The sequence below is a fragment of the Drosophila innubila genome, assembly GCF_004354385.1.
Source record: "Drosophila innubila isolate TH190305 chromosome 2L unlocalized genomic scaffold, UK_Dinn_1.0 4_B_2L, whole genome shotgun sequence".
NCBI lineage: Eukaryota > Metazoa > Arthropoda > Insecta > Diptera > Drosophilidae > Drosophila > Drosophila innubila.
Window position 1 is genome coordinate 16,297,007 of NW_022995372.1, and position 27,582 is coordinate 16,324,588.

Genomic DNA, 27,582 nt, shown 5'->3' on the forward strand with positions numbered 1-27,582 from the left:
ATGTGTGTTTTCCATACGGTCACCACAACTGAAAATTAAATGAATTTCCTTGCATTACAATCCTGCTGAGACTGCAATTTCTTGCGTGTCTGAAACAATTTTCTTTTGGCTGTCCAATTACCCGTTGAACAAATTGTGCGAGTTGAAGACTTTCTGGCACTACTTAAATTACAACTATATAGAAAACAGCAGTCAAGTAAGTAAAGTACTTTTTATACTCAACGATTGTACCCTTACCTTTATTTAATTGTCACTTCCTATTTTATATCCGCTATACTCCAACTTTGCTGAGAATATTCCAGGAAAAAGCATTATGCTTTGTAGCTGCTGTGTTATAAAACTTGTTTCTTTATAACCACGGAAAGTTAATCCTTTATTTCTATTAAAGAGCTGATTAGTTCAGAATTTATTTATTGTAATAAAATTGTCGTCTTCCTTCAAAAAGTTAATTTTGGCTAACTTAAAAGTCTTGAATATTCTTTACAACTATTTTTTCACGATGAAGTTTTACTCTTTAAGAAGATTTTATAATAATTCGATAAATATTTAAATTCCATTGAAATAAAAGCTCAATACTAAGCAATGATTTGGCTCCATATATTTTTTTAATTGTTTTGAATTTTTTTGATATGTATCTTTAAGTGGTTCAGCAGCTAGATAAAGTCTTTTCACGATTGTCAGTATGAATTACATTTATAAAATTCCATTGTGTAAATAGTCGAGTTTTTGTTAGCAACAAATAATTTAAAGCTCGTTCAGAGTTTTAATTAAACTCCTATTAAAATTTCATTAAACAGCAACGCCCACAAAATGCTCACTAATTAGTTTGGCCACACCCAACAGGCCAACATTGATCGTCTCACTCTCAAATGGCCAACATCCCAGAACCCCAACACCCGACCAAACTGACCTTCAACGACGCAAGGCCAACAGCATTAACATTAACCGAAATTTTAAGCAATTCTTATATAGGCCAGAGCACGCAGACGGCCTAATTAAACTTTAGGCCAAGGATGTGCGGCTTCTTTTTTCACTTTTGTATTTTTTTTCCAACAAAAATTCTGGTATTTTCAATTAATGCGTCGACATTTTCATTTAACCTTTCCACTGCGAGGGCAGTTTCTCGAGTTGAATCCGACAAAAATGCTCTCCCTTTTTTTTGCCTGAGCCTCACCCAGCTGACCTCTGGCGCCCCAAGTGCTGATATTTTTATTTTATTTTACTAATTTACGTATTCTTTGTGCTGGGCTGGAGCCCTCATAATTTACATGGGGGCCAACGAATGTTTTATTTTTGTTTTCGCACAGCGAGAACTTTTGGGCAGTCTGGCAAGGCTCTGGCAGGGGGATTCCAGAGGAGGTAGATCCCCAAGCCACTGGGTGGGTGGCGTGTCGTCCAGTTGGCGTCGCATAAATTCTTATATACAAGTATTTTCCGCTAGCTTTCACTAGGCAATGTCTACCCCTACCTACCGCATTATTTTTTCACTCCCCTTTCTTTCACTTTCTCTCTGACTCTGTTTATCTTTCTCTCTCTGGCTGACAGTGACTTAATGAGCTGCGGAAGTTAATGTGCAACTTTGGCTCTCGGACTTGTTTTTCATACAATTTATTTGCATATCTGGGTTAATTCTGTTTCTATTTTATTCTTCCTATATGACTGGCATTTTTCTTGTTTTTTTGCCCTCCTTAATTAACATGTCCTATCATTCGTCATGTGCTGACTAGGAAAACTAGGCTTTTACTTTGTGTAGTAGAAGCAAAATAAAGATTTATTTTAGTAAATTTTATTCAATTTCACGCTGACTAAAAATAATTTATATCTTTACAATTTCAAATAATAATTTAGATTTAAATAAATTGTTCAAAGTAAAATCTTCATTTGTCACGAGCTTATTGTTTTACAAAACTGTATAGCTATTTACCAAAAATTATAAATAATTTATAGCTTTATTAATTTATATTAAACACTTATAAATAGTTTACTGAAGAAAACTGAGCAGAAGGTTATAAACCTGATCTGTGGAATTGAAGTAAAATCCTTGAGGCTCAACCTACTAGATATTGATACTGTGTACTCAATTTTTGTTGCGACAAGTAGCCTCCTTCTGAGAAACGAAACCTCTGCAAATAACGGCCAAAAATATAAAAAGATAGAAAGAGAAAATCAGAGCAGTGCTATTGACTTTAGTGTGCCCACAATGGAGCACAAACGTGCTTCTTATGCAACATTGTAGCATACATATGTGGAAATTCTTAGTCACACACACACACCTCTCACACATACACATGGCAATCACACAATCAATAGCCAAAATTCTTTGTATAAACATGTTTCACTCGTTGCGAAAAAAATACATGAGAGAATTCTGTAAGTGAGCAAATGTTCTTGTGGAAAACTCTTTAATCAAAAGCATTTGCTTGATTCTATTGGGAAAATCATTTCAACTTGACTTTGGCTGTCGAGATATGGAGGGACCTCAAGTAACTGAATCGGTATGTTGGCCATTTGTATGCTCAAGTTCATTAGCGTCAGTTGGCAAATATTTACCAGAGTTAGCAATTTCTTCTCTCGTTTCGTTGCTTTCTTTATTTCTGGAGCTACTTTACTTTGGCTGCAAGCAACAAACATCATTAAATTTAATTTGTTGCCAATATTGATTGAACTTATTTATGTGTTTTGATTAGATGAAGAAGACGACAGACCCTTTCGAACGTCTTTAAAAGTTTCCTTCCAAGTACATGGAGAAAAGCTAATCAAATATAAAAATAAAATACATATTTTGAAAAAAAAAAAACGTTTATATAAACTTTGTATTTTTTCAAACAATTTGGTTAATTTTATATTGAGCTCGACGTCATTTTTTTCAATCCTTACTTATACTCCAAATCAAGTCTTCAAATGATTAAACGAATCGCAAAAAAAGTTAAGCCTTTTGTTGCATTAAAAATAAATAAACGATGAATTTTATATTATTTATTAAAGAACAAGCTATGGAAATATCAAAATGGGGAACTCAGGTAGCTGGATTTGGCTTATCACGAACACAATCACAGTTTTCGACGTAGTTGTTCTTCTCTAGATACCCCTTAAGATCCATTATAAACTCTTGCAAGTTACCATCCAATATATCATCTGGTATAATGAGTTTGTGTTGATCACCAATATTCCAACGCTTCATGCTGTACACGAGATCCTTGCAGAAAAGCTTACAGCTTATACCTTGATCCTTTATTTGACGTTTTCCTTTAAGTTAATTCAATATTTATTAACTCTTCCCGCTTAATTAATTGAATAAACTACTCACGATATTTCGGATGTTTGCCTTTGTGTTCTGGTTTAATTTTTTTGCCCGCCATTAAGGCTTGTGTGACATCGTATTCACGACGGTCATAGATCTTGATCGACTTTGGAGGCGGCGGAGGAGCGCAGACATTGATAGGATCATTACCATAATATGGCACCGAGGTGTAAAAAATAGAATTAGCGAAGTCAGAACGTTGTTTATTCATATAAGCTCTGGTATCAAGCCACTTCATTCCCACATATCGATTGTACAATCGATAGGTTAGAGTCGAAATCAAATCTTCCACCTTTCGAAGGCAGCTGGAAAGAGTGTGTGAGACTATATGAGTAAAGAAAAACTAAAAAATGCATGGAAAATAAATATATCATGAACATTAAAAGTATTAGAACTGATATCCGCTGTCTCTCACTATAATTTAAAATTTAGAGGAGTATATATTGTAGAAGGCATCTACAAAATAAATTAAGCAGATTAATAGCTTAAAAGCGGAATTATTGTGTAGGACAAAGAGCAAGAAGTTGGAAAATATAAAAGATATTGAAAGACTTTAGCAAACTGACAAGGATTGACAGTATATATATTAATAAGTAGACTGACTCACTCGCCCTGTCGAAGCGACAAGTATCCCGGCAGCTGATTATTGCGCTTCATAGTATGTAGCTCATAGCTAATACAATGCAATATATCCTCGACGGCCTTCACTTGTATAGACTTCAGATAGATCATATTGTTGACGTATTTGCGGGACCACCAGCCACGAAAGAGGGCCTGAATCTTGATGGAATTGGAATTGAATGTCATCAGAATATTGGACTGTGTTTTATTCTGGTAATTGATTAAAATATTCTTCTTTATTAAATATATTCGCCATTTCCTTTGTATAATAATCGCAGCCCTGCGCTGTTTATGCATCATATGACGGACACTCCAGCCCCGAAAATGGCGTTGAATTAGACGAGCCGCCTTGAACTGCTTGTAATCGAGCAGTAAAAGTTGGGTTCTAAAACAATCGAGAGCTTACATAATGTTCCTAAATGTAGAATGCCGATGAACTTACCTGCAAATATTTTGATTTAAATCAACACGTGGAATCTTATCATTGTTGTAATCTTCTTCAAAGTCAGCATGAATCTGATGGCGTAGTAGAATTGAGTGATATGAGGTTAAACCCTGTGGCCACATTACAATATATCGTAAATATTAGGATGTTTTTGTGTACAGTATAGTTCTTACAAAGTGAAGTGTGAATGTGTCTTATAAATACAAACAGTATAATATAAAACAGACTTTCAAGTCTTTGGTAAATTGATTTGTAGCCTAATTCCATTCTTGAATAAACTCCTAAGTCTAAGTGATCAACGATTTATTATAATTAAAAAGATATGTATTTGTACCAAATTTAACAACTTCACCTAAAAGTCATCGGCTAATACACAGAAGTAAGCTGAAATTAAATTAAGCATCAGTATACTGAATTGGCGCAATTTGGCGTTTGCTCTAATAAGTCCAGATTTCTCACTCCAAAAATTAAAAGTAAATGTATATACAAAATACCAAATTATTTATTATTATTATTATTACTCCAAACGATAACATTGTACAATTAAATTTTAAAACATTGCATAAGTTATGTTTATAAATGCCTCTTGTGAACAGAAGAACCATTTTAATCGTCAACCATATATTTTTTTTTTAATTTTTCCGTACCAAACGGCCAATTAATCCAATAATCCAATAACGAAATCACCAAAATCAAGTCTATGTAGTTGATAAGTCGAGGATGTATATCGGGACAACGAAACTCCCTTCATCCAGTATTAAAGTCCGGTTAATAGTAGTAGATCTCTGTAACGAATGGCGACTCAATAAATTATTATATTAACTCTAACCTATCTTACTCACAATCTAAATCAAAATCAAATTGATTATAATACAATCCAAAATTAGATCCAATGAATCAATCAAACCAACTCCTCCAAACGAAGAATCGACCAAACCCATCGATTCTTCTCAAACGAGCGAAAGCTCGTCTTTTTGCTATTACTCTTCCAGAGTCACTTTACTTTCTTAGCTTTCTCTATATTTATATTTTTTTTTAATGTTTTTAAAATTTTATACAAAAATGATAAACAATATTCACTTTATTCTTAAAATTAGACAAAAAAAAAATCACTTTGTGCTTAAATAACTTTTTTTGTATATTTTAATTTTGTTTTCTGTGATGTGGTTGGTATAAAAGTGTGTTTAAAAGTGAATATTTCTCATGATTTTCGATATGAGTAGAATGAAGAGGTTTTTCAAACAAAATCAGAGGCTGCTTTGATTTGATTTTTTCTAACACATCCACAAAAACTTAAAGATATAAAAAAAGTCAGATGTAGAATACCCTTATTATTTAATTTTAATTATATTTTCTTGAATGCTGTATTAATCGGACTATATCAGATACAATTTTTCCATAATATTAATTATTCTGTTGAATTGTTCTCAATATAAGTTCCCAAAAATCTATGTTACGAGCGGTGTAAATTGAATTCTGTGCTGTTGCATATCATCGGAAATTCCTTGGAGAGAATGAGAAGCAAAGAGGATACAAGAAGGGACAGTGAAGAGAAGGGAGTCGGAACATGGAGACTGGGAGAAACATTGCAAGTTTAATTCATTTTTAATGCTAGCAGTGAGCGTCGTCTTGGAGATGTTTTCGAGAACTTGGGTCGCAACTTTTGGACTCGAGGAACAGCGCAGGGCTGCATTTACAATGCAGCTAACTGGGGGAGAGATGGAGGGAGGGGAGCGGGGCAGAGAAGGCACAAATGGAGGACGGAAATCAAAAGTTAAAATAAACTACGTTGTCGTCGGCGGCGTTGTCGATGTTGTTGTCGTTGTCGTTGTAGTTGTCGTTGTCGCTGGGAGTCTTGTTGTCTTTCGTGGCGCACTCTCAAGCGTATTGCGCGCCTGCTTGCCTTATAAAGTTGCCGGATATCCGGTTGTTGTCTTCGCTCATTTTTCGCCATCTTTCGTCCTTATGCACGCGTCACACTCCAAACTCCAAACTCTGCACTGCACTACCCAACACTTTTTACACTGCACAAGGCATTGTCCATTGTCGTCGTCGCAGTTTTGTTTAATGTTTCATTTATTTATATTTTCGAAAAGGACCTAAAGGACTCTCTGTCTGGTTCGAGCATTGTGCTTCTCGCTTTCGCTTGGCTCTTGTGTTTTTACTATTTGACGCTTGTTTACTCATTTCCGGTTGCAACTTGCATTGCGTCCTGCAACCAGCAAACAGCCTTGTAGCACAATATCCCATTCCTCTCTCCCCTGACAACGGACCTGGCACTAAATGCTGAAATACTTTATAGCTTTTAACAGACAAAGAACTCGAAAGTTCTACAAGACTACGACTATTCAGCGTCAGTTAATACTGGCTGATTTTAATTAAATTAAAGCTATTTAATATCACTTTACTAAAGTTCTTATGTATGAATTAATAGTTTTTTGAAAATCTTCAGACTATTATGTACTCCAACATTTTTTTCTTTTCAGTTTCAGTTCTAAATTTGTATCACTTTATTTTAAATTACTTTAAATCAACTGCGCTTAGTTGACATCAAATATAAATGGTTTACAAAAAAAGATTGTCATTGACAAAGGAAAAAATTTTATAGAATTTTTAGAAAAAATTTGTAATTATACACACTTTTCTTCTTATTTCTCGTTGGCTATAATTTAATAAATAAATAATGTTTGATGTATTATGCACTTGAGTTCGAATTTACAATAGCTTTTTAAAAGATTAAAAAACTTTTTCATGGATTTCACGGAGGATGAAAAATTCGTTTTTATTAAATTTATGTTTACATAATATTTAAAATTATACCATTTTACCATTATTCATATTGAAGAAGCAAATCTCCAACATTATAATATAAATAAATTAATCAAAATTGACAACAGAATTTTCCAGAACTCTATTCGCAATTTAATTTCGTTTAAGCCTAACCCACATAAATAACTATTGCTAAATAAATATATCATTCGTCACCAAATTCAATTGCAAGTTGTGTGTATATCAGAATTAAGAAGGCAAAAGTTTTTGGGTAAACTTTGTCGATCTGCCAGTTCGGCAATTGCTTTTAATTTGCCTCAAGGCAACAGCAATCAATCAATATTCATCAAAATGCTATTAAATTTGAATGCAGCACACTCCTTCCCAATCTCTCGGTCTCCCTGTCTCTTTCTATCCATCTGCAACTTGTTCGACTCACAGAAACTTGACGATTTTGCAAACTTTGAAAAGTTGTCGACAGAAGTCGGCGATGATCAGAACAAAAGTGTCAAAGCAACACTAACGAACCTGCAACAGTTTCAAGTGCCTCCGCAACAACAACGCGAACAACAAAAACAACAATTGAAACAACAAGTCAATTTAACAACGAACTAAAGTTGCCAAGGTGTTTGGCAGCGCTAAAAAAAAGCGCACGGCATTTCTCAGACATCGCACTAATTGTAAGATTCTCATTTGATTTGCAAATTGTTGCATACTTTCAGTTGTATATGTATGTTTGTTTGTGTGTGTTTCTGTGTCTGTGTATGTGTGTGTGTGTGTGTGTAACCTACATTTCATGACTGACTGATTTCAATTCCATACGCACTACACTTTCATGGCTGCCCTCAGATGCAACTTCGTTAACCTGATTCTTTTTTGCTTTACACTCACAAACACACACAAGCTGCACTTCAAATTTGACAGCCTACTAAAGAGGGAGAGAGAGAAGGAAAGCGAGAGAAAGAGAGAAGGAAATAGAGAGGGAGAGAGAAAGAATGAGACTTTGCTAAGTTCAGAGGGTATTAAAATATTATCACCCACTGACAGAGCCAAACCTAGCTTATGATTTCCTAATTTATATATTATACATTTGTCATTTCAAAATCGCTTATCTTTCAAATCCTTAAAAAAAAAATACAATTCGATTATAATATTTACCTATTTATCCATTTTAATTGCTATTCTAATTCCATTTATATTATTTTCAAGCAAATCAAATAAATATATGATTTATTGCTTGGCAAATATAATATACTTTTAAGCTACTTTCATTATCTTTCATAATGCTCTAAATTATCTGAAACATTCGCGTGTGCTGTACTTAAATTCTGCTCTCACAATCTCGTTCTAAGCTGCTTATTCACCGACAGAATAGGAGGACCCAGACCAAGTTGAGAAAATAAGGAAACGAAAGCAGAAACGCGAAACTAAATTTAAGACTAGATTTTTTTTTTTCATTCTGTTGGTAGCAATTGCTTTTAATAATATTTCGCCAGAGAAGTGGAAAGGCAGACAGACACCTTCAATGCAAAATAGAAAGGGAGAAGCTAGCGGGATTGTGGTAGAATGCTAAAAAGAAAACAAAATGTTTTAAAGACCACAGAAAGCATGTCCTTGTGTGGCAGTCTAAGGCCACTTAATGCATGCCAAAAGCAGTTGATGTTGCTGGCAATGAGAGAGTGTGTGTATGTGTATATGTGTGTGTGTGGCATGGCATATAAATACACACACACACACACATAGACACACTAGATTTGCAGTAAGGACACATGTTTTGGTTTGCTGAGCCTGCTCGCAGGCATCTTTTCTATTATCCCCAGACCATGTTTGTCCCTGTGCTTGTCGTCGTGTTAATAATGTTTTGATGTGTGTTAAAGACAGCTACAAACTATACCATACACATATATAGGATCTGGTTATGCTCCCAGCGAGTATTGAGGGGAGAGAGGAAACTAAACCAGTTAAGCTGTGCCTGCGGCTGAAGTCTACCCCTCTCTATCACTCTCTCTCTTCATATTTCTGTCTTTATCTTTGCTGCAAAGCAAATGAAAAACTCAATATTTAAACACAGGGGAATTAAGCTTGTAAATCAAGTGCATGTTCAAAATAATATTTGGAATTTTATTTAACAAACATTGTTGATAATCGTTACTCTACAAACAATGCAATAAGATGTCTATTTTATTTCAATTATTGACCTACGAGTAACTAATAAAAAAATGTTACCATATTTATTTTTTAATTTAATTAAAATGCAGATATGTTTTAATATAACAAAATTAAATTACACTTCACTTTTTATCATTATTTAAGTAAATATATTTCCTTCAAATAAAATATCTGCAAATTAGTTTCAGAATATCTATTACAAATGTGTTTCATTTGAACATACTATTTATATAATAGATTCTATAGAAAAATAAAACCATTTAATTTTTTTAAACTTAATATTATAGTTATATTTATGAATTTACATTTAAAATGACTTATGATTTCTCTTCTTGGTGTTAACAATTATGTTTGAATTTTTTTTAATATATATCCAACTTTATTTTTTTACATAATATATGCATTAAATATTTAATATAAACATTATTATACTACTCCAATACTATTCTGTGTTATGTATAGAGTATATACATAATTCGTTATTTGGCTATTCCAAAAATTGTCATTCGCCATGAATTGAGTTCAAAATATGGGAGTATTCCAGTTTTATAGACTTTTCGACTATTCGCTCAATTTGATTTACGCATTGCGTATACGCAGCGTTGCTCACTTTTTTATAGCCACCACTTACACCTGAGCCTCTCACGTAACTGAGCAATTACAGCAACAGCAAGGACGACAACAACGACATCTTAATGGCGCCACAACAACAACAACAATAACAACAACAACGAGAACAACAAAAAAGTTGTCTAAGCACAAAAAAAGAAGGAAAAATAAGTCTATTAACGGCAATGACAAAGCACGCGAAAAGCTAATAGAATGACAGCCCTGTAAAGTGCTTCTAGAGACTAGAGAGAGCGAGAGAGCGAGAGAAAGAGAGAGAGTGGGAGAAAGTAGTTTGGCAAGTCTATAAAAATGTATTAACTGTTGGGTAGGTGGCTAAAATAAAGTCATAAACACCAGAGACAGAACCAACGTCAAGATGGCAACTTTTTTTTTTGGGAATGGGGAAAAATGGGGCAAGGCAATGTGCGTAATATGATAATCATTGTGTGGGCAACTCGAAACCAAAACAAAGAAAATAGGGGCGTGTGAAATTTGTGGGTGTGGCGCTGGCTGAGAAATGATGCAGACCTGTACTGAGATCTTCCAGAGGCCGCAGCAAATCCATTAAACCCTTATGATGCATGAGCACAAATAAAGTGAGTGAGTGAAAGGCGTCAGACAATGGCAGAAAAGTGGGGAAAGAAGGTTTCAAATGCAAAAGAAAAGCAAGAAAAAAAGAACATGCTGGGAACAAACAAAAACATAACAAGAGGGCGTGGGAAACATATGCCAAGAAGACTTAGCCACGGCCTAAACGTAAAAAAAATACATGAATAACAGGCAGAAGCAAAGGCCAAAACGGTAACTAAGCAGAGAGGCCAGACATGGGTTAGAATGTGGAAAGATATGGCCACGGATAGGCAGATGGGGAGATAGGCAGATAGGTGAAAGGGGTTGAAAGAGGAGCCGAAAGAGAAGAGTGAGAGGCCGCAAAGTGAGCAAACACTTGAGCCAAGTGCCTGACTGGTTAAAGCTGGCTGTGAGTGAGTGTGAGTGTGAATACATGTGTAAATGAATGTGAATATCTATGAGTGTGTGCGAGGAAAGGGAAAAGTTCAGTCAAGTGCATGGGGTGAACAGCATAACCACTAAACAATACTCGTAGATGTAGAGTAGTGGGGATAAATTAGATGTAAGTGGATTAGATACGAGCACGTCGAAAGTGCGAAATAAGCTAAGAACTATGCGAATCACTTTTCGGCAATTGTTAACAAAAAGTAAAGGTTTCGAATATTTATATCATTTATTGATTTTACTGATTAACGATTAAAGATTTGTGTCCCTAATCATTTAAGAAACAAATATTTCTAAAAAGTTTTAATGTAATTTAAGTCATTGAAGCCAATAGCTTTGCGAAAGGATTCTTGGATATTGGCATAAAGAACACTATAATACAGCGTTCTATTATTTATATCATTAATTGATTATAAAGATTACCAAATGTCCAACTTGCGTCTCTTATTCTTTAAACACAAATATCTATACTTTCTTCACATTAAGCTTAAGCTCAATAACTCTAAAGTCGAAAGTATTAATACACAATTCCATTGTGTTAAATTTTAAGCTCTCTTACATCTCTTGAATCGCAACAAAAACATCTGCTTAATTTATACATTGTTTACAGCTGAATCACTTTTTACAGCATATTAAGTATACGCTTGGTTGTACTCATTTCTTTTAAATTTTTAGCTGCTTTCTCGTTATCACTTTAATATTTATAATTCACACCTTATTCCACAGCTTCTCTAACTTTTCGCAAGCTATCAATTCTTCAATTGTTGTGCTCATCTTAGATTATTTTCGCTTTCAATTTCTTTAACATGTATATGAGATGTTGATACTCATGCGGGAGCATAACATAAAACCTGCTCTTATCTGGTTTCCATACCCAAAACCGAATGCGCTGGCACAGTTGCATAAATAAACAAGGAAGACAAGACACACTCATACACAGACAAAGGGAAATACACTCACACATAGACAGATTTCAATACCTGAGTGCATTTTTAGCATTTCCTGGTGGCATCGCAATCCCCCGACCAATTCTACAAGTATGCGAGACTATATAGCCCTCGTGTGTAAAAGAAAAACATTTCTGCATGCCGGCGAATGCTCCAAAAAGACAGATCCCCACTCAACCCAAGCCAACAACAACAATAACAATTGTGTAAAAAGCATAACGTATACGCGACGTGGCACCAGCTCTAGAAATTTCTCTTGTGGAAAGCGACAAACAACGAATAAATTATGCACTATAAAAATATTAACTGCAAAATAATGAAATTATATTAACAAAAGGCGAGGAAAATTAAACGAAAATTTCAGTTATAAAGCAGAAAATTAATATTTAATTTGCTAATGGATTTGTTACAAACTGAAGCGAAATTCTGATACACCCTACATCATATATAGAGCAACTAAGGCAACTAACAAAAGCGAGGCTCAACTTATGGTGGCCCGAACACAACGGGAAGAAAGCAAAAAGTTTAAATCAACTTGTGGGAATTTAGACAATTTTATAAACATGTACAAAAAATGGAGATAAAGGGAGGGAGGGAGGCGAGCAGGGAAATGCATATAATACAAATTTAAAAGTAAACCAAGTCGCGTTTGCTGTGCTATCTGTGGATGCCTTTCGTGGTTACTCCCTTTCCCCCCTTGCCACATCCCCTCCTTTTAGTTGTTGGTGTTTATGCAAATTTTCGCTCCGCGTCGTGTGTGTTGGGACAACGCCAAAAGCAGATACGAATATGTACGTGTCTTATACACACATACACATTTTTATAAATATACATATAGATATTCATGAATGTATAAATATCTCGCGTGTATAAACAGCGCGTAACTGAATAATAATAACAAGAGTTAAAGCAGCCTCCGCCTCCAAACAGAAGGAGGCTCGCAATGCAAATCCAAATGGAAATGGAGGTGGAAATGGAAATGGAAAAGGAAGAGGAAGAGGAAAAGCAAAGAAAACTTTCGCCAGTTTAAATGGTTCAAAGTTTCTTATGCTCAGGTAAAAAATTCATTTGCGGCTTCAGCTCTTTAAACAACTTTTGCAATGAATGCCGTGTGGTCGTAATATATTTATGTTTCTTTATGGCACCGATTCTCCTTTCGGGAAGAATATCTCCTTCTGTTATTGCTACTGTTGTTGTTGTTGCTGCTGTCGTAGATGTGACTGTTGTAGGCGAGAAGGCGAACATATATTCCACATTTTATAAAGACAACTTGCAGTGCTTTTTGCTCTCTTAAAATGAGTTTAAATTTAACTTAAAGCTTATCATATTATATATATTACTATTTGTAGCCTACAGCATTGTTAGTTGAGTTTTTTCCCATTCTAAATATCGAACTAATTTGATCAATGTAAATTTATATTTGCTAGTTTTTTTTCTGAAAATCTTTTAATTAGATAAATTCAAAATAAAACTTTTTTAGGAAATACTAATCATTTAAAAAAAATCGAAGATTATAACTTAAGCAAGGGAAATGACTTTCTCTTTCTTTTCAATACTCTGCCTCTCTTTCTTTCGCACTCCGTCTCACTGTGTCTTTTTCTACACACTCTCTCTCTCTCTTTATTACTAACTTTATCAGCTGACACTTCCTTTCTACCCTTTTTAGCACTCTCTCTTCTGCCTCCATTCTCTCTAGATTGAACAGGTGACCCTTGTGTCTATCAATGTCAAGCTCCATCCACTTTCCGCTAAAAGAGAAATAAAAATCGAGAAAGAAATGCCAAACATATTGTGCTTTTCATTCCATTTTCCAACAGTTTTCCTCTCTCTCTCTGCCCGCTCCTCACATTCACAGGTCCGACAGCTATTTTCATTTGCTGTTGACGCTTGCCCCTTGAAACAACTGTCGCTCCACTCCACTCCACTCCTCTGCCCCTACCCCTGCCCCTCTCCCTCTCCCTCTCGCTTACCCAACTGCTACCGCTGTCAGTGTAGCCGTTGCACATTGAAGCGTGAAACTTGTGCGCTTGTCACAAAAATGCTTCCTGTCAGATTTTGTTCGCTGCGGTTGCACGATTACAAGAAGGCTGCCCCAAGGACCACGATTACAATAACAACTACAACAACAACTACAACGATGGCGACATCGACATGCGCATATAAATTACAAAATAGTCTGATGTGCAACAAGCCGCAGAATCGAGTTACTTGACCAACCGATGAGAGTCGTCCAACGTATTGCAACTGCCACTTGCCACACACATAACTGCTGCTGTTGCTGTTGCTGTTGCTGCCACGCGTTGCATTAGCATTAGCAATTGCTGCCATTGTCTCACCTCCTCCTTCCACACCGCCCCCTTTTTCGATTTAACACAGCTGTGACAGCTGCTGCCACTCGCCTCATTGCGTTGCCACACACTGTGGAGCAATCTATGCCCCAGATCCATGGCTGCAACACAACTCGTATAAGGGCTGCTACACATTCTTCCTCCCAATGCTCTATTTTTCTCAGTTTCGTTAAGCATGAATATAAATTCAAAAGCCATATTAAAATAAAAATAAATAAATTATGCAAAATAACACGAGTTTAAAAGAAAACAAATCTTATTAAGTGCCCTAAAAATATGCAAGATAGTTAATTAAATTGGTATCAGAGAATTAATATCTTAGTAAAATAAGAAAATAGTATGGCCAGCTACAAAGGATCTAAGATATGGAATGATTGAAAGAATTATATAGAAAGTAGAGTAAAGTATTAGATATAAAAAGTTATATGCAGAACAAAGTACACTTTTATTTGAATAGAAAGTCGGAATCTTTCGTCTAAAGGACAAATAAAATTAAATAAAAGTAAATATAATACAAAATTAAAAATTTATACGGAACAAGAAAAGTATAATAAAGAACACAAAAAAATAAAATACGGAAATTGATAGGCAGAAAGTATGAGATATGAGATAAAATATAAAAAAATTAAATAAAATAGAGATATGAGCAAAAATATATACATAACGGCTGTTGTGACCATTGAATAATGCAATTGGATGTCAGAACTAAATTTAAATAGCTCAAACATCAATAGAAAATATAAGATGATTCATTCAAGTTAGTTATGTTATTATTGGTATTATAATTATTGAGTGCTTTTATTTGTTTCTTTTTGCCAACTGCCTTTTCATAGTTTATTAGCGTACTTTGACCTCAGTTTCTTTCAGTCTTCTATTTGTTGTATTTCTTTCTATTTCTTCAGGCTTTAGCTTAAAGCACTCACACCCAAAATCAGCAAGCAGACATTGGATAAATATTTATCATTTGGCTCGACTTCTTATTTCTTTTCGTTTATTGCTTGTACTTTTATTTTGTTAGTTTTAATATTCTTCTTTAATTTCTTGTTGCTGGTGAAGTACAGTGAAGTTTACAACGATGTCCCTTTTGGTGTCTGTTGTGGCAGCTTCTTTAAGGACCGTTGCAACGGCAGCAACTAATGACTTTAAATGTATAAAGATAAGTAGCGTCACGGCAGCTAAAACGACAACAAAGCCAAGGACTGTCGACAGGAAGGGAATGAGGAGTGCGCAGTGCGGTGTACAGGGTGCAAGGGGCAAGAGGCAACGGGCAGGTTGCAAGTAGAAACTGTGGCAGCAGCCAAGTTTCTTCTGGTCTACGAAAAGGTGTGAGTGGGGACTCTGCAGTCTCGAGTCCTGTTGCAACGCAACCAACGACGACAGGAGAAATTTGTTGTGCACAAGGACTTTTAAGCAGCATGAGCTCCCTCCCTCTCTCTCTCTCTCTTACACACACACACACCCTCTCTCTCTGTGTTCTCACAGCAGCTGTTTCTTCATTTTCGCTGTTTGTGTAAAATAAACGACAGCTAATAATGCGCACAGCAAGGCAGCAACGCGCAAAAGTAGACTATACTAAGTAGCAGCAACATCAACAGCAGGCGAGCAGCATGCATTTGAATACCCTTAAATCGAAAGTCTTCTGGGATTTGCCAGACCTGAAAATCATATACAGAACTTTGACTTATTTGGTGGTTATAACTTACAGATTTTATAAATGTAAAAGCTTAATGCTTTGCTTAAAAGTTATTAAACAGACCTCTTACAAGAAATCTTACGAGAAAAGACTTATTTGATAAATAGTATCAATATGTTTAAAAGTTTAACAGTTTTTCAAGAAACTCAAAGCTTTCCTAATCTCAAAAAGCACAGGAAAACCAGCAGCTTTATTTAATTAAAACAGATTTTAATGTTCAAAGTCCATTTAATTTGTTCCATGAAAAGCTTTAAAAGCGCATGCAAGCTTAGACAAAATTTTTTTTTATGTTCCTCACAGCTTTAATTTGTTGCAGGCATATGAACACATTTATTTATTTATTTTTAATACAAATATTTTTTTCCAATATAATGAATTTGATAATTTATAAGCCTGGCTTATTCATTTCAAGCTATACTCAAGCTTTACTGCCTTTTTCCAGAAGCTATAGCGCCGTATTAATCCAAAGCTTGAATAATACTTGCTAAAATTGTAAATATGGATTAATTTTAAAAAGCTTATCCTGTTAAGAAAATAAACACTTTTAATTAAATTTAATTATTTTATATATTTTACTAAACACAAGAGCATAAACTCTTCGAGCTGTTAAATTTGGGACATTTGTTGTCGCCTGGTGTTTTGGGGGCGTGGCGCGACTTTAATTGGCACACATGACACAAAGGCGCTCGTGACACAGTTGCCACTACTCAAAGGAGCAACAGGGGAATGGAATTGGATAAGGAGGAGGAGAGTGAGAGTGAGACGGAGCCTTATTGGAATGGGTCTTGGGCACAAACTTTTGCTCATATGCATAGACATATTCAGATGTCGGCATGTCGCCATGTCGCCATGTCGGGTTGCCGGAACTTGTTTCCCTCCCCTGAAATGGCTCCCCAGCTGATCTTTCGCCTGGCCTTGTAGGCGTGGTTGGTGTGTGCGGCACTTGCAACGCCTTATGCAAATGACTTGATGTGTGCGCTGGCACGCGGCCTAACAAGCTTCCCGATCGCCCCACTCTTTCTCGCCACTCACCCACCTCACTACCCTAAGCAAAAACAATGTCAAAAGCTCAAGTGTTAAGGGTCGCAGCTTAAGTTTAATTAGACGCGGGCTTCTGATTTATTTGATTGCCCCCAACAAGCTCCTAGTCCAAACACACTTCAATAGACTTTCTGGGTCAAAGTTGTCTTAATAGTTAATATTGCCGCCATTCTTAAGCAGATTGAATATTTTATTTCAAGGTCAATTAAAGTAAGATTGCATCAAAAGCTCTAATCTTTCTCTGAAACACAAAGTTTAATATATATTATTTTGACATTTAGAATATATGCAATTATTTTTTTTAATAAGTGAACTATGATTATAAAAATTTAAAAACATTTTCCAAATATAGAAAATCTGAATATGATTTAAATAAAAATGTATAATAATTGGAGAATGATTTTCTTTGCCTTAAAAATGCATTTAACGGAATTCTACTTTAGTAATACTTGTAGTATTGAATAATCGAGATCATTTCACATTTCAAGAAAAATATATTTTTCTTAAAATGATAATCTTATTTTTTGTGCTTTGGAAAGTTTGCATACAACTTGATAGACATACATATTGGTTACAAAAAATATATATTACGTTTTGTATATATTTATATATTTATAATAACTTTGTTTTTCTTCGAGAGTTTTATATATTTTATAATATATTATACACTGTTTTAGCTCTTACCTGAATACTTTACGACTTTTCCGAAACAAGCTAGAGAGAGAGAGAGAGAGAGAGAGAGAGAGAGAGAGAGAGAGAGAGAGGAAAACAAACCAACTAGTTAACTTGAGAAAGTTTTTCCTTCTTGCCCAAGTTCCACTCGCATGAGTAATGAGCGTTTCCATTTCGCGATTCTGCACTTAAAAACTCAACCAGCCATGCAAGACAGAAACAGTGCGAAAGAGATGGTTAGAAAATAAGAGAGAGAGAGAGAGAGAGAGAGGGAGACAGAGGAGAGAGAGAGAGTAAGGTAGCCTGGCGACCAGAGATCCGCATAAATAATAATATCTGTCAGCTAACTTGGAGCTACTTTTCTTTGTCTGCTTTACGCCTGATTCGCTACGCAACTTTGGCTAGGTAATTTCTCAATGGCAAGTGGCAAGAGGCAAGTAGCAATGTTGCAAGCGGGGTGTGGCAGAGCTGGAGAGGGGTTGAGGGGAGAGTATGACTGACTTGAGGCGCAGTCACTCAGACGCAGTCGAGTGCACAAAAGTATGCAACAGTCTGTGGCAGCGGCATGCACAATATGTTCGCAGTGTGGCATAAAAAGAGATAGAGAGTGAGGGTAAAAGAGAGGCAGCTACTAAAGAGCTAAATAGAATAGCACAACCAACACATATACACTAACAATTGGGGGGTTGACCTCCATTGCCGCCAAGATGCATCCGGATATTCATTTTCCTCTCTCTCGCGCTCTCTCTCTCTCTCTCTCTCTCTCTCTCTCTCTCTCTCTATCTTTCTCTGCCTTTCCAAAATGAGCTCTGACTTGTCACTTGCACTCCTCGTTGACATTTGGCCAACAGCTTTCAGATGGCTGAAACTGTTCTTTTTGTTACGTTTCATCTCTACGTTTCTACTCTTCTTCTTTCTACTGCCAGTGGCAGCGTTGCATTTATTTATGCCACAAATTCTGACCTGCCACAACACCGCTTTAAGTTGCTTTAAATTCTGCTATTTAGATTTTGTTACCGCAAATAATTTTCATTAACAGCAACATCAAATTATGTTTTGCGCATACAAAATGAAAATTTGTCTATGAAAATTTCCCCCTAAGGAGAAAGTTACTGTGTGTGCGTGTGTGCGCAGTAAAATATGTAATTATCCATAAATTATGTTTGCTCTTCAAATTAGGTTAGCACACCCCCTTTACCATTCTCCTTTCCACATCAAGGGCAGCTTAACAAAATTATACGTTTTCGGTCTTGATATTTATGTTGCTAATAATTATTTTTCGGTTTTGGTATTTACTGTAATTTGCGCATAGATGGATACTTTTGGCCAACAGGTACAAACAACAGGTACAAACAAAGAAATTAGAAAGGATGCACGAAACATTGAAGGGAAAGGAGAGAAAAGGGGCAGGTGTATGTGTGTTTGAGTTGCCAGTTTTGTTAGCATAATTTGTGAGATTTTTGGGGAAATATGTTGCAACATTTTGAAGAGTTTCCAAAGCAATTTTTATTGTAATTTCTCTGGTTATTCAAATTATGTAAAGATTGGACTATGGACAGGATATAAGAGTTCCTATATACCGTGTAAAGCAATTAGAGAGGAAATTGTTTTTAAGGGAGAATTCGAGTGCAATTCCAAAACAATGAAATTTAATTAGTACATAGAAAGATGCTTATGAATATAAAGATTATATGTTCTGTACTCTGCGAGATAAATTGAATTTAAAAATACGCCAATATGGATCTATATTTCATTGGATTTTAGTAGTATTTTGATTAACTTCAAAAATTAGTTAAAATATTATTATTATTATTAGAGCCGGTTTTTCAATCTCAAGTAAAGGGGTTTGATAGTTATATCACAGATATTTTGAAGTTAAATGTAGTGACTTAAATGTCAAATTTGAAAATAGCTCTTTGATAAAATTTAAGGGACATTAAAAAATGTCATAATATAATATTTAATTATAACTATGAAAAGTAGGCTACTAGGTGAAGTATCTAAAATGAATAGTTTTCTATTTTTTATCTTGAATGTTTGAGATTTTGTGACATTTTAATAAGTAATTAAATCATATATATATGTCATATTTATTTTGAAGGTACTCTTCCTATATATATTCTATATGCTGTCAAGATTTTAAGTATCCAAGATGTAAGGGATTTCTTCATAAACTAAAGATGCTAACCGGAAGAGACTGTCAATTACATAGGATGCAAAAGGACTCAACATAAACTCACTTCAGCATATAAATAGAATTATAGAAATTGCCTTACAGCTTTATTTCATACCAATAACGTACTCAATCGAATCAGGACCAAAGGACATGTTTTATATGCCATTGAAATGAATTTCAAAGCCTCTGAGAACTTTGAGACTCGCATATTTCACATGCACTTACAAATACTCAATATCAATTGAATAGTCATTGCAACAATTTCTGCAATCCAGTTGAGGCAAGTTGAGATTGCCACTTAACCAACAATTTCCATGCGAAAAAGGGAGAAGGGAAAACTAAAGAAACGTCCTTCGATTAGAATACAAATTATAAATAACGATTTATCATGAGCTGCAGCTGCAGATGCTGTGTCACAAATTGAGTTGCATTTGCCAATTGCACACCTGAACACACCTCAAATCTCAACTCTGAGCTGACTGAGTGTGTGTGTGTGCACTGCACTTGGCCAATTCAAATTGGCTCGAAGTGTAGCTTAAGCCTGGCTGCAAATCCCTAGCAACATAAAGCAAAATAAATTGCCAATGGCATTTGAGTAGCCCGTCTGCTTTTCTCTGGTAACTGAGACAATTTTTTGCAGTCAGACATCAGCATATATACAAGTATAAATATGGTATATATATATATATATATATATATATATATATCTATGGTGTGCCCATGACGTATACGTTATTTAGCTGTAAATGCACATGGCCAAAAGCTATATATATTTTCCATTTGCCGGTCAAAATCGAAAATATTGTTTCGTATTTTTTTCGCATCAAGAATGGAAGCAAACTGAATAACCGAATTGACTGTGCTCTTGTGTGAATATTATTTAAATTGCGCATACGCCGCATTGGCCGCGTGCTACATAAAAATAAAAGTAAAAAAAAACTCTCAGACGAAGCTGAAACTGAAAACTCGAAATAAACTCGGCACATTTACCGCTAATCGCTTCCCCACAGACGCATTAACAATTTATCTTGTGTTATTTTATGCGAAAAGTTTCGCTATCCCAATCCAGTCAGCCTTTGCCTCTCCTCTCGCGTTTCCCCTATCAACGCCTCCCCCAAACACCAAACGTAATATCGAGTAAAACATTTGAATTGAAAATCGTGCAAGCTGAAGCAAAATATCAACGACATGCGAGTGCCTTCGATTCAGTTGGGAAATGTAGGAAAAAATGGGAAATGGGACAAGCTAAGGTTATTCTGTGTGTGTGCGTGTGTGTGTGTGTGCATGTGTGAATAGGCAAATCATTTTGATAAAAGACTGAGAAGTGGGTAAGATGATAATATGCAGACTATACTTTAATCTGAATTGAAGAAATTTAATCTAAATAACAGAAAGTTAAATATGTTTATAAAAGTAGACAGATTAAAGATATCACAGGTAAAAGACATATTATGAAATCAAAATTCAAATCAAATTCAAGCCTTCAAATTTCACCCTTTTATTATACTCTCAAGCTACACTTAAGTTTCTTTATCGATTTTATTAAACTACTTGTTAAAGTTCAAACTGTTCTTAATGAAAAATAGTTCAATGAGTTGGCCACTCGTTATCAATTAACTAATTAGTTTCTATTATCATTCTTTCTTAAATTGATGATAATCGTTCAGTGTTGAAGGACGAGAAAAACCTTTTTGTGTCGTCAAGAAAAAGTTACCAAGACAGCCGCAGGGAATTTGAGAACAAATTTCACATAAACATCGGATGGAATCACACTAGTTAATTAGAAGAAATTTAACATCATTTTGTAGAGTATAGAAAACTTGAAAAGTCGTATCGTTGACCCAACACACAATCCATTTCAATTAAACAAGAGTATGTGAGCTAAATGGAGAAAGCGAACTAACGAAGGAAGAAGTCGACAAAAGACCATAATCTTTATTGTGGCTCAAAAGGGCCATGTGCGAAAATTACAAAATTAACCCGCACTTTTTGGGAAACTGACCAAGGATAAATACTTTGGTCACAGTAAATACTCAAACAAATGGACTCAATGCTAAAGGCTGATGGGGGTCATCAAAATCGAGCTGAGCTCAAGAACTGGACCAAATGCAAATTTCAAACTTAATCATGGTGAAATTATTTGACAAAGAGAAAGTATAGGAAGAGAAGGGAAGGGAGTCAAATTTGTAAATGGAAGTTATATTGGAGACCCTTTCACGTTGTTCATTTGTCAAACTCAAAGAGCTACAACAGATGTTCGCTTCGTTTGGGGTACAAATAGTTGGGTTTCTGCCTTTTCAGGGCTGTCAAATGAGATTAAAATAAGCTTGTTCGTCAATCGACTTGGTTATCCCCCTTTTTGCGACACAGTCGCACACATGACAATGGAAACAAACTGAATCCCTGCCCTATCCCCACACCTATTCCCTATTCTCCTCCTTTTTCCATGGTAATGGTCGCAGCAAATTTATAGCAATTGTGCACTAAAAGGGTTTTATCCACGCACAACAGCTTGACCAATAAAGCAACTAAGCGCATTTGTGCGCCACTCGAGAGGAGTTCTGCTCAAGGGTGCAGAGAGAGAGAGAGAGAGAGAGACTGGCAGGGAGGGGAATATTCTCTCGTATAGAGAGGGAATATGGCAGTCAGTTTATTGTCAAATTGAGTTCTGAGCGAGCGAAGGGCACAAAGCTTTGTTAGCTGACGACAAAATGTTGTCAACAACAGCTGCACAATTGAGATAAACTTCAATTTTCGTAAATTGTTTAGTTTATTGAAAAATGCGACAACTTGAAGGCTGCTGTCAGCGTATACTTCTCTCTCTCTCACTCTCTCTCTCTCTCTCTCTCTCTCGCTCTGACTCGCCCTCTTTCTATCTACACATTAAGCGCTTTGAATTTTAATTCAATTTGACTTTAGTTTAGTTTTCAGTGTGTGAACGAGACTCGATCCATGCAATTTATTGGCACATTTTATTTTACGAATTTATTGGACTTGATTTGATTGGACTCGGGTAATGGAAATTGTGTCCAATGTGTGCTTGATGGCCAGTTAAAAGCTTTGTTTATGTAATCTCTTTTTTTCCCTTCCCTCTGTCTGACCGTTTTTTATTGCCATCAACTGGAACATAGTTAATTTCAAGTGGATTTTAAAAGCTTAAATAAAATCTAAATATCTCTGTTGTATTTATAAAAAAATGTCAAAATTAAGATCAACAATAGTTAAACTTTTTGAACTGTAAGTGCGTAAATAAAAATAAAACCTTAATTGTATTTGATATACTGTTGGCGCTCTTGGCAAATAAATTGTTTTTATTTAATTAAAATATATATAATACTAAAAATATTTAATTTCACTTAGCTTTCAATTCAAATAGTACCAAATTGCATGATAATCAATTAATGAAATAATAATTTAGATATTTGAAATTAAGAAGTTGAAAACGCTTTGTAACATTGAAAATCCAGGCATTCATTTTTAATTCAATACATTCTAATAATATTTGATTGATGAAATAAGTAAATCTATATACAGAACTCTTTGTCCTGACTCACTCACTCACTCACTGATCATTGCGCAGCCCAAACCATAATATCAAACATAATTTTCACAAAACTTAGTTGTTCAAATTTATGTATTGAAGACGAATAATATAAAATGATAGTTAATTTTTTTTAAAAATTTTTGTTTAATGCCAAGTGAAAATTTATTAAATGTCTTTCAATAAAATTTACTTTCAAATCAAAAATTAATTGTGAAAAAATATTAAGTTATTATTATTATGCAGTAAAATGCAAATCATTAAATGTGTAAATGACTTTTCGTATCAATTTAAATAGAATTTTTAAAATAAAAAATTTAATATTGAATTAAATTTATCAACTTTTAACTTAATAATTATTAAACGATCTTTTTGAGCCATATTTTCAACTTGCATTTGCACTGGTTACCTTCCCTATCTTTTGAAGTCATTGACCAAATAAGAACCTCAAAAGTCAGGCAGGCTTGAGAGGCAACTGGCAGGATCATAAACAGGCCAGCAATTCAGGCAAATGGTGAAAGACCAGAAACATTTGCTGGCATACAAAATAGCACACAGGATGCAATGGCCATTACTTTGGTATGTGCGTGTGTGTGTGTGTGTGTGTGTGTGTGTGTGTGTGTGTGTGTTTTTGGGTAGGAAAACTGTTTAAGCAGTCAACTCGTTACAGTTTTGCAGGCAGCTTAATTGCATTCGTGTGAGTGTGTTAGTGTGGCCAACAAAAATGGCTAAAAAGGCAAACCAACAAGCGAAATGGGTAAGAGTGCTAGCAGGCAGGGAGGATAAAGGGGGACGGCAGGGAGAAGAGTAGAAATTCATTATGTATTTTGAGCCTTGGAGCAGGCCAAAACGGATGGTGCCAAGTGGAAGCCATGTAACTAAGACTAACACTCGACAAGTTATCCATTCTGAAGATGCCAATACCTCAACAAGACTACACCCTCTCTCTCTCTCTCTTTTTATCTTTCTCTCTCCATCTCTCTCGTTTTCTATCTGCTTTCTCCTGCTTAGTCTGTTGCGGTTTGGCGCTTGTTAATTTTACAGTGGAAATTGCTTTGGTATTTACAGTGCACTTGTGCAGAGGCGCATTACAGACACTCTCTCTTTCTACCTCTTTCTCTCTGTCTATCTCACTCTCTCCCTCTGAAGTCGGTTGTGTGTTTGTTTGGCGCTATTTGCGCTGCATTTTCCATCGACAGCTGTTAAACATTTTCACGTTAAGTCTGACGCTTGATTGTGTTTATTCGCTGAGTCGCTATCACCACACTCCCCCCCCATCATTGCCCACTGAACTTTCCTCTCTTTCCTCAGCCCCTACACTGCTGCATAAAAGTTGCCTCTTAGGGCTAATCAAGAGAGCCACTTTGGTTGATAGCCACAGCAAGTATGCTTTGGCATATTTTGTAGCCTGCTTATCTTCAAACTAATTTGTTTCAACTGAAGAAAGAGCAAAAAATGTCACACCCCTAAGCTGTTTTGTTCCCCACTCTCTCTCTCTCTCTCTCTCTCTCTCGCACTCTGTTACTTGTCATTCGCATTTTGTGGTCCTCTTTTTTATCAACTTTGCGGTGCGTTTCATTACCCAGACAACAACGACTTGAGATGACTATAAAACAATGCAACATAAAAAACTGTAACTCCCACCCTCTTCTTTTCGTACTTCTACCCATTCTCCCTCCTCTTTAGTTCAAGTTCCCGCCGTGGAACAAGCAAAAGTACTCTACGAAAATAAAACAAAGTAACTATAATAAATGTTTGCAAATAAATTTGAGCTGCAATACATTTTTTTTCATTCTTTTCCTTTTTGGTTTTGGTCTTTTTATTTTGCCTTGACATAAAAAAAAGTTTAAGCACTTTGCTTACTTCTTGTGGAGTTTCCCTGGGAAATGCTATATACATCTAACAAAATATGTTTTATGTTGCGGAATTTGTACATTTTGTGACTGATGAGCACGAGATGTTGCAGAGTATTACATTAAGATTGGCTAGTCGAAAGAAACGTATATATATAATGCATTTATACATCATATAGAGCACAGTTCTTATTCACAATTTATTTAACTTGTTTGGGAACTTTATAACGGAAAAACATTTCTTTGAAAGGTAAAGTCAAAATGGAATATGAAAAGTTCGTTTTCACTTGATATTTTATTTAAAATTAAATCAATATGGTATAAATCGATCGAATAAAACTATCGTATAAATATCGAAATTAAATAATCAGAATAAAAATTGTCCACATTTTTCTATAATTAGGAATATCTTGGAACAGATGAACAGTTTTAAGCATATCAGCTGTCAGCAAGGGATAAAACAATCAGTTGCTATTCAACAAAAAATCTAGTACTTAAAAATGGATAGTAACTTTAACTGGCATTTCACATTGAATCTCATCAGACAAGGAAGCGGATTGTAAAGGGCAGGGGAAGGGGAAGCGATGTGGAATTCCCAAAGCGATGCGTGTCACCACGTTCCGATTTATAAGTCTGTGCCACAGAATCCTCCACAGGCATTTTTCACTTTTCCCAGGCAGCACAAATTTCCAATCAGAGTGAGTTACACTCTGTGGGTGCATGTGTACGTGTGTGTGTGTGTGTGTGTGTGTGTGTGCTGTACTCTCAAGCGCATTTTCAGCTTAAAGGATTTACATTGAATACTGAATGTTGATACTTCATATGAGTTTAGTTTTCGGTCGCGAACTGTCGCCTCGCAGTTCGATTTCCATAAGTGAATTTCCCCCAGAGACAGATCTAGAGAGAAAGAGAGAGAGAGAGAGAGAGAAAGAGAGAGAGAGAGAGAGGTTAAGAACGACTTGGAGTACTCGAGGGCGTCATATATATGGGAAAATCCGCCTCTGCCATATCATTGCCAAATGGTGTCATGTACGATATGTGCGAATCGTGTTGTACATTTTCATGGCTTGGCTTTTCCCCAAAAATATCCAAATGCCAGGAGCGGGAAAAGCGGACCCTTTAATATAAGTCGCCGTGATAGAAAGTTGAAGTTAACATATACGGTTGCAGATACTTGTATCCCATGTGCGTATTTGGTTTGCTAATGGGCGACATTTGGATTTTTAAATCATTCGGAAAATGTGCACTGTGAGCTCTTTACTTTTCCTCCTTTTGTCGTTCCTTCTGTTGTTTTTTTTCCTCTGTTTGAACTGTCATCTATAGCCCCAGCAGCTTAAAGACAATGCCAAATGATTGAGGAACTGAGCTCTGTTCAGTTTTGTCTTTTGATAATGGAGTTTGTTAGGTATTCAGAAAAAAAAAGAGTTTCAATACTATTGTTTACTTCTTGTTATCTTAATTGAAAAGGATTCTCTAAATTCTAAACTAGTAAAATACTTATTTTTAAATTATTTTAAAACTGAAATGAAAAAATAAATTAATGTTAATATTTATATTTTAAAATTAATTTAAGTTTCAACATTACTTTGGAAATTAATTTCAATAATTTCATTATTGTATTTAATGAAATAATAACTTTTCAATAATTTTAAGTGTTGATAATATTTAAAATGAATTAAAAATATTAATCAATTTAATTTTAAATAAATATTTCAAATATTTATTAAATTTACATTTCACTTTTTTTGTAACATTTTCAGAATTAAGAATGGGAAAACACAAACTGACCGTAACAGTGGAGATTGAAATTTCATAAGGCAAGAAAGAGCGGGAGAGAGAGATTTAGAAATAGGGAAACTGGAAACTTCCTTCTCACGAGTTGAAAGTGCAAACCGGATATGAATATGCAAAAAAGGCAAAAAGGATATGAGAAATGCAAATAACGAAATCGAGTTCAATGCAGAAATCATCTGCTAACCAAACGAAACGCATCTACACGATTCAGTCAATTCAAGGGAAACTCAATGCGAATGCGAATACATATGTGAGCCACTGTATAGCCAACTGCTAATTGTGGCTGGCAACTGTTGGACAAAAGCGATGGAAAAACTCATACGGAAAAATATGCATTAAGCGCAACCGCAAAATAGAAAACCAACAGAAAAGAACACAACAAAATTAAAAAAAGTACATAAAAAAATATATGGGAATTGAGCAGCGGAAATCGACAGGAAAAAACGGGATTGCAAATGTAAAAATTGATTTCTGTGGTTTTAACTAACGGATATTGTGGCCAAATAACGGTAGTGCGGTCAACAAAACGAAACGAAAAAATCGAAACACACTTGTTTAATAAATAAACATTAATTGCGTAAATAATTTC

At 35.2% G+C, this 27,582-nt stretch overlaps 1 protein-coding gene and 3 long non-coding RNA genes across 4 annotated transcripts; 1 reads left to right on the forward strand and 3 right to left on the reverse strand.

Annotated features, from left to right (window-relative positions):
• Positions 1-27,534, forward strand: LOC117780753. The gene is made up of 2 exons (XR_004617117.1): positions 1-196; positions 26,960-27,534. It is a non-coding gene; the product is annotated as an uncharacterized LOC117780753 (long non-coding RNA).
• LOC117780750 lies at positions 2,962-4,526 on the reverse strand. The gene is made up of 4 exons (XM_034617393.1): positions 4,365-4,526; positions 3,909-4,307; positions 3,308-3,606; positions 2,962-3,246 (listed from the first exon to the last, which is right to left on the reverse strand). Exons 1-4 carry the CDS (start codon positions 4,487-4,489, stop codon positions 3,017-3,019), a joined length of 1,053 nt encoding a protein of 350 aa, XP_034473284.1. The 5' UTR covers positions 4,490-4,526; the 3' UTR covers positions 2,962-3,016.
• On the reverse strand, positions 4,954-5,419 carry LOC117780751. The gene is made up of 2 exons (XR_004617115.1): positions 5,210-5,419; positions 4,954-5,152 (listed from the first exon to the last, which is right to left on the reverse strand). It is a non-coding gene; the product is annotated as an uncharacterized LOC117780751 (long non-coding RNA).
• On the reverse strand, positions 13,830-14,390 carry LOC117780752. The gene is made up of 2 exons (XR_004617116.1): positions 14,212-14,390; positions 13,830-13,937 (listed from the first exon to the last, which is right to left on the reverse strand). It is a non-coding gene; the product is annotated as an uncharacterized LOC117780752 (long non-coding RNA).
• Positions 27,535-27,582: the final 48 nt, after the last annotated feature.